The following is a 13,907-nucleotide window of genomic DNA, read 5'->3' on the forward strand; positions in this document are numbered from 1 at the left end:
TCTCGCTTGCAGAAAGCTCCGCGAGATGGCGGTACGCGCCTTTTCCGAACACCACAGGCGCCTGCTTATTTCCTCTTTCCCCCTCTCTAACATTGTTCAACCACCAGAGGAATAGGCTAGGGAAGAGGGGACGCGACATACACTGCACAACAACACGGAAAGCGCGAAAGAAGGCTCGAAGAGCGCCAACTCCCTCTCCCCACGGGCCGGTGTAGTTCGCCGCGTGCGCACAATCGCTCGCCAAGCGCGCGTCCCGAGTTGGGAAGCAGTCGACGGCACGGGACAGCACGCGGCCGACGGATGACATGACAGCGCTCCGTAGAAGCTCGCCTCACGGTCCCGCGTTGACTGCGATGGTGTTACTGGCGGCAGCCGCTTTCGTAACGGCCGTGTCCCGCGATACCACCTCTTCGACTACTCTGGATCTCGTGATCGGTAGGGCCGAACGCATTCGCGCCGAAAGCCTTCGGCGAGCGTCGCCCCGCCTCCCGCAATTTCTCGTGCTAGCTCCGGACGATGACGGTCAGCCGTACGCCCTGAAGAAGGTCCTGCCAGCCGTGCTGGTAGCCGTGGCCAAGACTAAGCTTAACGTCGTCGTGCATTACTACGATACGAAGTGCTCGTCGACCAATGGCCCGCTCTCCGTGTTCGACTACTACATCTCCGGACAGGTGGACGTCTTCTTCGGACCTTCGTGCCCCTACGTGCTTGCACCCGTGATACGATACGCCTCCGAGTGGGGGCTTCCCCTGTTGACGGCCGCTGGGCAGAACGAGCACTTCGACACCAAGTCCATCTACTACAGGCTGCTCACTCGCATGAACGGCTCCTTCTCCAGCCTCGGCCAGGTGTTCGTCGAGGTGATGCGCCAGTTCGACTGGACCGTCGTCGCTCTATTGTTCCACCAGTACCGCGACAACTCTAAGGGCCACACGGACTGCTACTTCTCTCTTTCGTCGGTGTTCACCGCGCTCGGAAAGAACGCGACGCACCACTCGTTCGACGAGAACGAGGACTTTCACGAGATCCGCTCGATGCTCCGAAAGATCTCCCAGAAGGCGCGCAGTAAGTTTGCACCGTTTTCCATTCTATGAATATTTTCCCAACTGAAGAGGATACAATGCAAACAGATGCGCGAGCAAGCGAGAGCGCTCAGACTAAAGAATAACACTTTACTACTTCTGAGCCTGCCTGCATATAGAGGGAAAACAAAATTTATAGAACCCTTAGGGCAATTATATAAGTCCTCGTTTAGAATTTTCCTAGAAAAGAAAAGATAACCAAGGGTAACCATATTCGTTATAATCGTGAATTACCTACGGTGCTTCCGAAACAGGAAATGAAGGGTGCGCTTCAAGAAACCAGTTGTTGTCCCCCACCGTTTCCAAAACAAAATACAGTGGGAGAGCGTAACAAACGTGTATAACTCTTACTTCTTAGGCGCGATATGGCGGTGGCAAACTGCTAATCTAAGAGCCAGTGCTAATCTGAGTACCAAATCTAGAAACAGTAATAAAACTGAGTGCTGTGGTATGGGTTTGCCACTGGCAACCTGTGAGGCCCACGAGCAAACTTCAGCATTGTGTTTCCATGAAAGGTCACATTTATGAGGCCGTGTAGTACACTGAAATATGGGTAGCTTGTGTCACTCATAAAACACAGGTAGACACGCGGCTTCCTGTTGCAAATTAGCCGGCGGCATCTTATTTCAGGAAAAACAGTACAGTTATTTCATCAAAAATAAATTTCGATAATGGGATTCAGTAATCAATATGGATGTGTCCCGAAAATTTGCGGGTGCAGTCGGCCAGGACGTATTTCGTGTGACGTGAGCCACTCGCTCTGCCATAATTAGCGTAGGAGGAGCAGTATCTTCGAAACCGAAACAGGCAATTAGCGAACCTGAGAAGTTTACGCGGAGATCGTCTAACTAGAATAGGGCGCACAGTGGTTGAGGAAGTTCTGGCGAGATTACAACCCAAAAGTGATATTGGAAGCGATTGTTTTGAACAGAGGAAAAACTGTTATATTTACATAATGTTATACTACCCATAACAACGCTATCAAACTTTTCTCGGATTCTTGGTCTAATGCAACTGAATTACATTAAGAGTGGACCAAATCTAGAAAGAAAACGGAACCATGTGATACCGGATTTTCATTGCGAAATTATTTTTTGATATGTTAATGCTATTCACTCTACATTTTCATAGGAATAGAAGCGGTGTCGAGGTAATACAGGGTAATTCTTTTAGAACTGACCTATTTCATTGGCCTGTAGCTTTAAATGCGAAGCATTTCTTAGCGAACCTTTGGCACTTTGAGTGCATCTATCTATCTATCTATCTATCTATCTATCTATCTATCTATCTATCTATCTATCTATCTATCTATCTATCTATCTATCTATCTATCCGCCTACGTCTGGGTGCTCTCATGATCGCCTCCTTAACTTGGAGTTCACCAAAATTGGCATGAGAGGGTAGGATGATTTGACGAATATGACTGTCGGGCCATGACATCAATAACGTCAAAATACTGTCGCTTACGTCGTCAAACCCTTTCCTCCAGACACATGTGGCACATATCCTTTTACCACGGGCCGCGGGGTACGGGTACGCTCACAGGTGATTGACAGTTTATAGTTACCCAGGGACAGCGAGAACAGACATTAGTAATTTGCACGCGAAAGCGTTAAGAAAAACCGACGTCGGCAGCGTTGACCCGAGGAATGCAAATAATAACAATCACGGTCGCAGCGGGAATCGAACCCAAACATTCTGCGTGGCAATCAGGTATTCTTCCACAGAACCACGCCAGCGCTGTAAACTGGTTTGAAAAAACAGCATATGCAGGCGTAACGTTGGTGCAATGTCAACAGTGGTTGTGGTTTAGAATAACAGAGAGCTGAGCTAGTTGGTAAGTATTCATTCTAAAAAGACAGGGCGTGCAAACACGGACACGTTGCTGGCTACCTAATTTTAGAAGAAAGCAATAAACACTACATATGGACTCCTGCGATACAGGCGTCGTAGCATATTAACGTCGGTGGTTCCACACTTTGCTCCGCTTTTATAGCAGTCTAATAAACATTACATCTGTATTCCTGTGTGTCAGCAAGCTATATTGAAGCATTGATCAACCCCACAGGAATACATTAACGAAAGTTACAGATGATATTCACATGATTGCACCATAAAATGCACTTAGTTTCGATAATACTGACATATGTACTCTAACGCAAGGGCTGACGTTACGTCGCACCATAAGTTACCCTTTAAATGCCACGGTTGTCGACGTGCCTGGTAAGCCCACCATGTGCACATAGCTACAACACTTAGAAAAACACTTTGATTCCCCTCATAACGCTTGGCTCAAAGCCATAAAGCACAGCATAGAAGTACTCGCTGACTGCTTCGCATGAAACCGATTCCCACAGCGCCTGGGATCTGGCGTATTTTGTTTTACAAAGAAACATCCGATTTTAATGCGGTTTGCTGCAAAAGATCCACGGAGGACAAAAAGTTAATGCACGTCCCGTTTTTTGATGTGTAATGCCAAATAAAAAGAATAAATAAGAAATAACTAAAACCATGAAATACCATACAAGGAGGGATGGCTTGCGCCTAGAAAAGGTTGTAAAAAATCTTATTGCCATGCGGCAGACCAAACGTTTACTACTAAATGTTTGTAAAAGTTGTAATGGTTATACAGGTTTATAATCACTTACCCTACAGCAGGTGTTGAAAGTGACCACCCTCCTGGTGTAGGCATAACCCAACTGCCGCTCCATGTTGGATGCAACACGAAGCAATGTGTCGGCAGTGATGTTTTCAATCTCCCTAAAAATCTCGGCCTTTAATTCGTCCAGTGTCCGTGTTTCATCTCGTTAGACACGACCCTTCAGAAAACCACATAAGAAATCTGAGGACGTTCCAATTTCATCAGTATGCAGTCGCTCTTGTATGAAATTTCGCGGAATGTCACGGCTTTTGTTATTTGTTATTTATTCTTTTTTTTCTGCATTTCACATCAAAAGACGAGAAGGCCATTAAATGTTCATCCTTCCTTAAGTCTAATCGGATAATTTGTAATAAAACTGCAGCCCAATGAGATGAGTCAGTTTTAAAAGTATCACCCTGTATAAATCGCTTGCTCATTTTCGAATCATATCTGGTATAAAATCAACCAGTCAAAGGCTTTGTGTTTGCACACCTCTTATTGCATACCTAAAGCACTTGACAGAGGCAAACGCAATTTATGAGGTGTCCTTATCTGTAATTTAAGCCTTGTTCATTCTTAGCGAAACGTATCACATAAGAAGAAATACGCTGATAAATATTCGCAAGACAGAATATCAGGCAGCAACACCTTAACAGAATGTCACAGAGGCGAACACCAACTGTCTCTATGCAACTGCCTATTTTCAATTCGCACAAACAGAGAGCTACTGTATGTATCTAAGCATGTCAAACAGAACAATGAACAACGCAGATAAGTTTGGTGAATGAAGCGTGATATATCACGCTTCATTCACCAAACTTATCCACCCTATAGGGTGGATACTGTGCTTCAACCTTCGGTGTCTGAGGTGACTATTACAAACAATTTGATCGGGCTAGTCGGGGAAGACCCATCATTATAGGCATCGTGAATCTTTACTAAGGACATATGCAGGAAGGACAAACACAAGCGCTTATAATATACAAAAAGATGCAAAAAGGACAAACCACAAGCGCAATAAACTCTCTGTCGAAGCGCTTGTGGTTTGTTCTTTTTGTGTCTGTCCAGGAAATTTTCGCGCTACGTACAATAATGGGCGATTTCAACATAGAATATAATTTAAGGATTCACCAATGATTAAAATTTTGCATATAGTCCACGTTCAGATGCGCTCATTTAATGTGTAGCGATGTCTGTAAAAAGAAAACTTGCGTCTTTTAGAGTCAGCTTTTACGGCAAAAGCGTAGGTAACAACGTACGACATTTAGATATTAATATATAATTACGATAACGTTTCAATATTATTTCGTCGATGACTGATAAATGAATGGTAAAATCCTGCTTGAAGCGGTAAACTAAAATGCCAGCTCGCGCCACCAAAATGGCATTAATCAAACACCTGTTGTGGTGATGCCATAGCATAAGCCAGATACGACGGCGCTACCTGCAAACAGTGGGTCTTCATCACACGAGACCATCAGACTATGATTCTTGGCTGTATGGGCCCTACCACCGAGTACTTTTGGCGTATACCGCTGAAACAAACCGCTATTTCATATTTAATAGGTGATAACGCTGGGAAATCTTTCGACATAAAAAAAAACCTCGCCACGTAAGTCATTCTGAGCGAAGCCGTGTTGGACAAGATGGTGTGCCCTGATGGAGTTATTGCATTTCCATGCACGGTATCACGCTGTCAGAAAGAAAGGTAATAAAATAAGCGATTTAACTTTCTAAAGCCATCATCAGACAACACGGCGCGCAATAATGGTGGACTATTCTGACCACCTGGGGTACAATAACTTTGTCTAGATATGAAGACACGAATGTTTTCGCTTTTTGTGGTCATGCAAATGTAGCTGCCGTGGAAGGGGTTGAAAACAGGACACCGAGCTCAGCTGTGTGGTGCCGTAGTCACAGGTTACCTTGGCGGCTAAAAAGTAACGATCGTGATGCACCGAAGTTGAAGCATTTACAATATACATCGCCGTTGATATCACATCTATTATTAACTGAACGTCAAAGTTGGCCCATACGTATTCATTGAGCAAATTTGAGCAATAATGCGTTCATGGAATTCGGTGAGTGGTACGGAGCTGTAACCTAACAAAATTGCACATTGTAAAAAAACAAGTGCTAAAACCTTGCGCTGTGGTGTTTGCAACAGCAGCCATTCGGGCTCATTACACGTTCTTGCCGATGAAGGCGATGTGCTGTATTTCCGCACCCGATCCACAAGTTGAGCCATCTAGAACCACTATGGTGGGTTACAGCATGGCCAGGGATAAAATGACTTTCAAAGAGAAATGTCAGACATTGCAAATATCTTTGCATCAGACCTCTGACAGCTTCTCTGTATTCTTTATTGCTCTGTGGTTTTATTACTGCCTTACTGAAAACAGACGCTGTTTATCGGGACTACTGTTGTCATGTCACAAACAATAGCTCCGATATCCACACGCTTAGCGCCAACAAGAAGTCACAAATCTGCTCCGGCGTCGCCTTTTTTGCTACTTATTCGCAGGTCACGCCTCACCTATCATGTCATTTCTGACGAGGTTTTCAAAATTATTCATAATGTATTCCTTGCAATGATACCACTTCCTACGCGCAACGCCGTAAGAAAAGGTCACAGTTAATCGATCCTGTCAAAAGGTCAGATGATCGCGTTCACCCTCTCATTCAACGTGTTGAGCGCATTCAACCTGTAAAGGAAACTGAGGAGTTTGTTGTGTTATAAGGATGATGTAGCTTTTTTCGGACGTGATATAAAAGACAACTGCTTTAGTTAAATTTCGTCCATAACAATAATTTGGGCACTATTCTGAACCGACCGATTTTGTGCTTATCAGACTGAGGTAAGTTTGCTTGCCGAAGCAAAAAATTTCACTCAGGAAAAGAAAGAAAGAAAGAAAGAAAGAAAGAAAGAAAGAAAGAAAGAAAGAAAGAAAGAAAGAAAGAAAGAAAGAAAGAAAGAAAGAAAGAAAGAAAGAAAGAAAGAAAGAAAGAAAGAAAGAGACCTGGTCAACCACACTATCGTCCTGTTTGCTACCCGTTCATTGGAGGCAAATAAATATAAGGAATATAAAGAGAAACAGCGCGAGCGCTGCACGCGAACAGATCTACAATCAATCACTGAGGTCTGTGTTCCTAAAGAATAAGAAAAACCGCGCCAAGGCACGTATAGCTTTCCGTGCCATTGACGAATGAGGCTATGTCTAAGAGTATTCGCTTCAGCAAATGTTTTCGTAGATTCCAGTTGCCTTAGCGCGGTCTGTAGAGGGATACCCTAGACGTCATATCGAGGGTAACAGTGACCATATCCCGGAAGGTGCACAACAGGCAGTGCGTAAGTTTAATGAAGAGAACAGTAAAGAAGGGGGTAAACAAAGAGGAGACAGAGAGAGAGAAAATCCTCTTCATTAAAATAGGAAAGTTCAAACAGCGTATATTCGCCCACTTGCTATTCTGCAGAGAGAGGGGTGAAAAAGGTCCTAGAAGGAATATGGGCCTTTTTCTCCCCTCCTCATGTTTTCTTGCTTGTAGTAGCTACGACAATGAGAGTTATTAAAACTTAAACAACGGCGATTAGTTTCTTGGCATCTTGCTTTCCTGGTGTTCCAAGGTGTCAGAAATATCTCGTAGAATCCGCCTCTCGATGGCCACATTTATGATTGTAAAAAGCGCCGAATGCGGGACCATGGGAAACTAGCAGAATACAAAACTTGGAGCAATTCAATAATGCCTGTATATTTCCATGCAAATAATATAATGGCTATGGACCCTTTCCATCTGGCGTCCCTTTCTTGACGCTGTTGCAGATGTTTTGAAGTAAAGCCGCTTCTTCGCGAGACCTCTAGATATGTTTCTTATGCACAACCACGCACAACTCTGATCAATGACGTGCTGGCTCTTTCAGGTCCTGAAAACTGAAAATTTCGCTTTTATGGAATTTTAAGGCCTTTGTGTTTATCTTTTCTTTCTCGCTTTCTCAATTTTTTTTTCATCTCGCGTAAATACCAACACGCTCACGAGTCCCAGTCTTCAGTCGTTCGTGCTCAGATTACGCAAGATCTAAAAATGCGTTTGCCATGCGCGATACACCACAGCAGTGTATATTCTCAGCCGCTGCATTCGGCGTCTCTAAGCCTCACTTTTCCGTCTGTCTTTTTTTCAGGTAAACACCTGTTCTTTCCGGCCGGGTGCTTTTTTCTGTTCTTTTTTTTTCTCGTTTGTCGTAGGAGAAGGAACGTGAAGTTCTAGTGCACCGCGTAATTGTTCACTACGCGGATCATTGGCCTGCATCATCGGATCATTGTCCTGCGTCATCTTTTATTCAGGTCTGACACAACTCAATGTGGAACAGGTTCCTCCTTGTCAACACGACAATAACAAACAAAGGCAGCTTCGTACTTGGGGTGCCAAGCCTGAAGGAAGTGCGGAGGTGGACAGCCTTCGTTGTTTCTTTTTATTTTTCTCTTTCTTTCTTTCTCTTTTTCTTTCTTTTTCTCTCATCTCTCCGTTTTTTTTCTGTCGTTTTGTCTGTGTTTATTTCTATTTCTTTCTTTCTGTCTGCATCTGTTTCTTTGTCTTTCTCGCTCTTTCTATCTTTCTTTCTTTTTCTTTTTATGTTGTGGTCTACTCTCTCCTCTCCTCCTTTCCTTCCTTCTCACCCCCTCTTCCCATTCCCTCCACCTTGCTATACTCTACTATACAAGGCTACAATGTTAAGCTATGTTCTGTCAGCGTGCGTGGATAGCTGAGGTGTTAAGACACTCGCCTTTGGATCGTGGGTACGCGGGTTCTAATCCCGCCGCCTCACGAGGAATTTCTTTCGCCAAGATTTTCTCTTTCTTTATATCTTTCTTTCTTTCTGTCTCTCTTTTTCTTTCTCTTCTTTTCTCTTTCTGTCTCTCTCTCTCTCTCTCTCTCTGTACCGTTCTCTCACCTATAAAAGTTACTCCATCGCGTGCCCGAGAAATGGGCGCACGTATTTTGGAAGCTAAGCAGAAGTGCAGGTCCCCGACACTACACGGCGCAACAAAAAACTTAAAGAGCTCCGCTCTTAATTCGGCCCTGGCGGTGTCAGTTGACACCACCGCGCAACCTTCCTCCTAGGACCACGGAAATGAAACCAAAACTGCTCATTCTTGGAGGAACACATCTTCAATGATCCGCACTGCGAGTGACACCAAGATTGCCGCATGTTTGCGGAGCTGGGAGCTATAAAGAAGAAGAAGCTCGACCGAAGCTGCCTAATTCCGCTCCAGGTCCTGGTGGTATGACTTCATCGGTTAGAAAAACAGTACATAAAATTTACCCCCCTGGGACTACTCGAAACTGTTAATCACTCAATCATAAATTCACAGAGTCCACCTGGGTGGACAGTTGCGAAAGTAATTCCGTTATTAAAAAGCAAGGCGCTGGATTTACCGTAGACAATATCAGGTCTATATCCCTCACATCGAATCTAGTAAAAACTCGTCGAACGAATCGTACACTTACGGAAAGACAATTGGTTGAATGAAAACATGATCTTGAGCCCATGCCAAATTGGATTCAGGCGTGGCTGCTCCATTTGGTGTTCCCACGTTGGCCTGTAAAGCAGGGGCGTAGCCAAGGGGGGGGGGGGGGGGTTGGGGGGTTCAAACCCCCCCCCGAAAATTTTCAATTTTGCTTGCGCATATATACACGCACACATACAAACGCACGCACGAACATACATAAAGTATGGTTGAACCCCCCCCCCCCCCGAAAAAAATTTCTGGCTACGCCCCTGCTGTAAAGTATAATACAACTGGCTCGATATCAGAAACGATATTGCGCTTTAGTAACTTTAGATATTACAAAAGCTTACGACAGTGTGGAGAATGTGAAACTGATACATTCGCCCCAGAACTTAGGTCTGTCTCAATACTTTGTTGCATGGATCTATGCTTTCTAAATTTTTCGCATACAATATTCTATACGAAGAATCACGTCCGCCTTCTCTTATCAAAAGGTTTCATATTCTAACAGTCCGAACATTCCTTAAAATTTATGCGTCTCCACAGAGGAGGTCAGAGTATGTTTTGATTAATCAGACAGCCTCATTTTTTAAAACCACGAATGGTCTAGATTACGTTGCACCCAAATCATTTTTACACAGAGACTTTTGGACCCACTAAAATTTCACCTCTATGAAGTACTTATAATCAGCACTGTACAAACAATTAGGATTGAATTTGACGATATATATCACAAGAATACTAAACAGTTATCATATCGATATCTAAATGGCATTTTGGAAGATCATTTGGCCAATTTAGAAACAAACATTGTGTTAGCGACTGATGCTTCCGTTTACGAAGAGAAGGCAGGTGTGGGAATTGCATCATTCTCTCTAGACTGGACTTTCTCAATGCGGTTACCTGACTTTACGCCTATTTTCCAGGCTGAAGTGCTGGCTGTTGTCCTAGAATTACGTAAATTGCCTCAGTGTCTGTCGGAAGTGGTTATTCTAACAGACTGCCTCTTTGTCTGTTATTCCTTAATTAAGCGCACCTAATTTATCAAGTACCTTAGAGACATTCTATGCGCTAATTCCAAGACAGTTACGGCTTATTCGTTTAGTGTGGGTATCTGGCCATAAAGGTTTAATACTCAATGAATACCCGGATGCACTTGCAGTATCATCCTACGATGGCCCTGTTATGTATATATTGCCGACGTCGGCATATGTCACTGCAGCGAGATTTGAAAAGCTTACAACGTCAATAACTTCGACAAATCTCCTTTGTTTTCATCAGATTTTCCACAACTGAAGTTTCCTTGGAAGAGCAGATGGTTTTCCCCTAGAAAGGAAGAAATATCAGTTACGAGGCTACGATGTCGAGTCCCCCCACTGAACTTTTACCTTCACAGGTCTGGTCTGGCTCAGTCACCGTTATGCCTTCACTGCAATGACAGTGAATCTCTGGATCACTTCTTTTTGACGTGCCGAAGGTTTAAAATTGAAAGGAAAATACTACTAGAAGATCCCCTTAGAAAGATGGGCTTAAATTTGTCACTTCCGGTGGTTCTTTCATTTGGTGCTACCGTGCTTGGTTTTAGCCACAGGAGTGTTTTCGACGCTGTATGCAATTTCCTATGAGTGACTAGAGGAATTGAATGTTAAGTGTAACTTAATTCAGTTTCTATTTCGAACGTTTCTTTCCTTAATCACAGCTGTATATACAAGAATTTCTTGCCGTTTTCCGTTCATTTTTTTCTCTTTAAGCTTCAAGAAGTTTTACCGTTAATGTGTAACGCATTAACTATTAATTCTTAAAACCCTTTCCTTCAGAAAGTGTATTAATCCTTTAAGAAAGGCACCGCCCGATTCATGGCTTATCCCCTGAAGTGGGTTTTGCCAAATATCTAAGGAACAACAACAACATCATGGGTGACGCCGAGGCGCGTAAGCTGAGGCGGGCAAGTGGCATTTTCGGGACGACGTACTGAAGCTGTTTCAAGGAGTATCACATTGACGAATAAGTAGTTGGTTCACACTTTGTGTACTTGGTTCACACTTTGTGAGCAGCAGAAATAAAGAAGCCATTTTTCTCATTTCACAACCGCTGAGCCCTGATTGCCTAATTTGACATGTCTGTTAATCCATGAATACTTGCACCACTGGCTCAATTTCTCGTTTGTGGTCTTCTGAGGTCCTAACTATTAGGAAAACACGCACAAAAAATATCCTCGTCCAAAATAAAAAATCTACGGCTGAAACTGTTAAAAAGATATGTGAGGCTGAGGCTAGCGGCGAAGTGTTTTCAAGACTCTTACTTTTGTTCTGCGGACCATGTACGTTGTTACGAAGGTTTTTTTTTTTTTTTCAAATCCGGGAGAAACAGGCGTGGGTTGCGCTGAGATGATTCTTCACCAAATCTCACTTGTTCATTTTTTTTTTTTTCACGCGGAGATGAGTTACCGTATATTGCCCTCTTGTCCTACCAAAAGTTCGCGCGAGCGGCTCGTCATGCCATTGCGACAAATAAAATAAAGAGATGGGCATACTGGTTAACAATGTTATCACTTTATGGCGATCAAAAGGCTTTGAAGCTTACCATTCCTAGCAAGAAGTGGGCTAATCTGGCCTAATTTTGCGTAGCAGCCATTCTTGTGGTACGCTATGATTATTGAACCGTATAGAGACGTACCTTATTAATGTCAACAACACAGTAGTGATAGCTTCCACTTCGTTAACTGCTGATTTATCGTTCCATTTGACGAGAACGAAGGCAGTGCTCCTTTAAAGATGATACTGTTTGAATAAGTACTTAAATTCAATGCAAAACTCAAACAGCACTCCCTTAGGTACTGCTGGAAGATGCCGCTAAGTATAATAAACTGGCGTGAAGTACGTAATGGCAAAGTTGTTTTAGCAAAGATATCATGATGTTTTTACTTTGTTCTTGTTTGCCTCGCTGTACCCAACAAGGGGTAATCTTAAGCACTCTTTGCTATTTATTGTGGACTCTTCAAAAAGGGAATTCTGCGTGATAGATGTTGCTTTGGTTTTCATCAATATACTTAACCTGAATATGATATAACACCACGAAAATACTTGAGATCTACTACATGGAGCGTAGGCATTTTTCGTTGCCACACCTAAAATTAAATTGACCACAGGCCTGCGGTTACTGCAGTCGGGTACCTACCCGACACCGTGCAACATAAGTAAAATCTATCCGGAGCTGGAATTAAGGACGGTGTGCGATGCATGTAATTGGCGTCATGGAAATCAGACATGGGATGGCGGGATGCCCCGCCTCTCTCGCCGATCCCGACCGGGAACGGTAGAAGTGGATGCGGCTCATCAAGAGCGACGAACTCGAAGATCAAGGGTAGCGATGCGGGCTCGTTGGTCTGTCATGATTCTTGGCTGTGGGCGCGAAAACACAAGGACGAAGGGAAGAAGGACACACACACACTGGCGCTTGTGTGTCAAACGCCAGTGTGTGTGCCCTCCTTCTCTTCGTCCTTGTCTTTTCGCACCCACATCCAAGAATCGAAGATCAATTAAGGGCTGTCCAGAAGGCCCACGACGAAGCCACCCGTGTCGGACTGGTGGTGCCGACGTGGCCGCGGCCCGCCTCCGCCTAAAAAACCGGGCTTCAGGACTATTTTCAACAACGTTATTCAATCAATCAGTTCTTAAAACCGTGCTGTTTACGCCACCACTCATAGCTCAAGAGATTTCTAACGCAGGAAGAGATGACGTCCAAGTACGTAAACATTCGTAGCATCAGCGATGAAGGCCCAGTTCGCGTTTCAATTTTCCTCGAGAATTAACCCTAATCTTTAAGTACGTCAGGTGGAGGGGGGAGGAGGGGGGTCTTCTCATTGAGTGAACTCGAATGGCAGAAGCCGCAGCAGTTTAAATCTTAACCAGAATCGTCTCGTCTGCTCCTATATTGCACTTCAATGGTTTGGGTGCTTCTGACCCGCTCGGTTTTCCTTTGAAGCCTGCGAATCACCGACAGTGCACCGGTACGAGCGTGATCCACGAAGGCACGACGAGCAAAGAAAACAACGCTAACCTTTCCGGAGAAAAAAGAAAAAGAAAAAGTTGACCACGTAAGTAAACGGGCCACCCCGAAACAAAACAAGTGGCACGCCTCCGCATCCTCGACCCTTTCATTGCTTTCGACGGGGAGTACTTTAACAATGGAGCCATTAACGCGAAGCCAAGGAAAAGCAGGTCACTCGGGTGACGATCGGCCTTCTCTAAGATTGCGAGAAAAAGTGATAAGATGAGACATAAGCAGTGAAACCTAGAAACCGTTCTCGCCAGCATTTCTCTGCAGCAAAGTTTCGTGGCAGAGAGCGTAGAAGCGCGCATGGAGCGTTTCAGTTCTGTTAGCTATTCCGGGATTTTGTGAGCATTTGTAAATAGTTTCTAGAAAATAACGAAAGCCAAACGAAACAAAACAAAAACAAGGCGTGATAAGTGTAATCTTCGCAGAATGCACTGGTTTCATAAAAACCTGACAGAAGAGCCAGACACAGCGTGAGGCGTTGGGTTATTGTACTGACTCGGCTATACGGTACAAAGGCCCCAATCCCTTCTACTTCTCACGCCCCGTAGTGCTGCATGTAACTGAACATGAATGGCAGGCCTGCGAGAAGTGTCTCTCGAACGGCTTTTCTCTCCGAGC

General features: G+C 44.1%; 1 protein-coding gene across 1 annotated transcript in view; it reads left to right on the forward strand.

Moving 5' to 3' along the window:
- Positions 1–353: 353 nt before the first annotated feature.
- LOC119394632 (atrial natriuretic peptide receptor 1) overlaps positions 354–13,907 on the forward strand; it is a 165,374-nt gene continuing 151,820 nt past the window's right edge. The window contains exon 1 of the mRNA XM_037661950.2: positions 354–1,065. Within this exon, the coding sequence (XP_037517878.1) occupies positions 354–1,065 (712 nt within the window). The remainder of the gene's footprint in view (positions 1,066–13,907) is intronic.

This window comes from Rhipicephalus sanguineus, chromosome 5 (genome assembly GCF_013339695.2).
Source record: "Rhipicephalus sanguineus isolate Rsan-2018 chromosome 5, BIME_Rsan_1.4, whole genome shotgun sequence".
Taxonomy (NCBI): domain Eukaryota; kingdom Metazoa; phylum Arthropoda; class Arachnida; order Ixodida; family Ixodidae; genus Rhipicephalus; species Rhipicephalus sanguineus.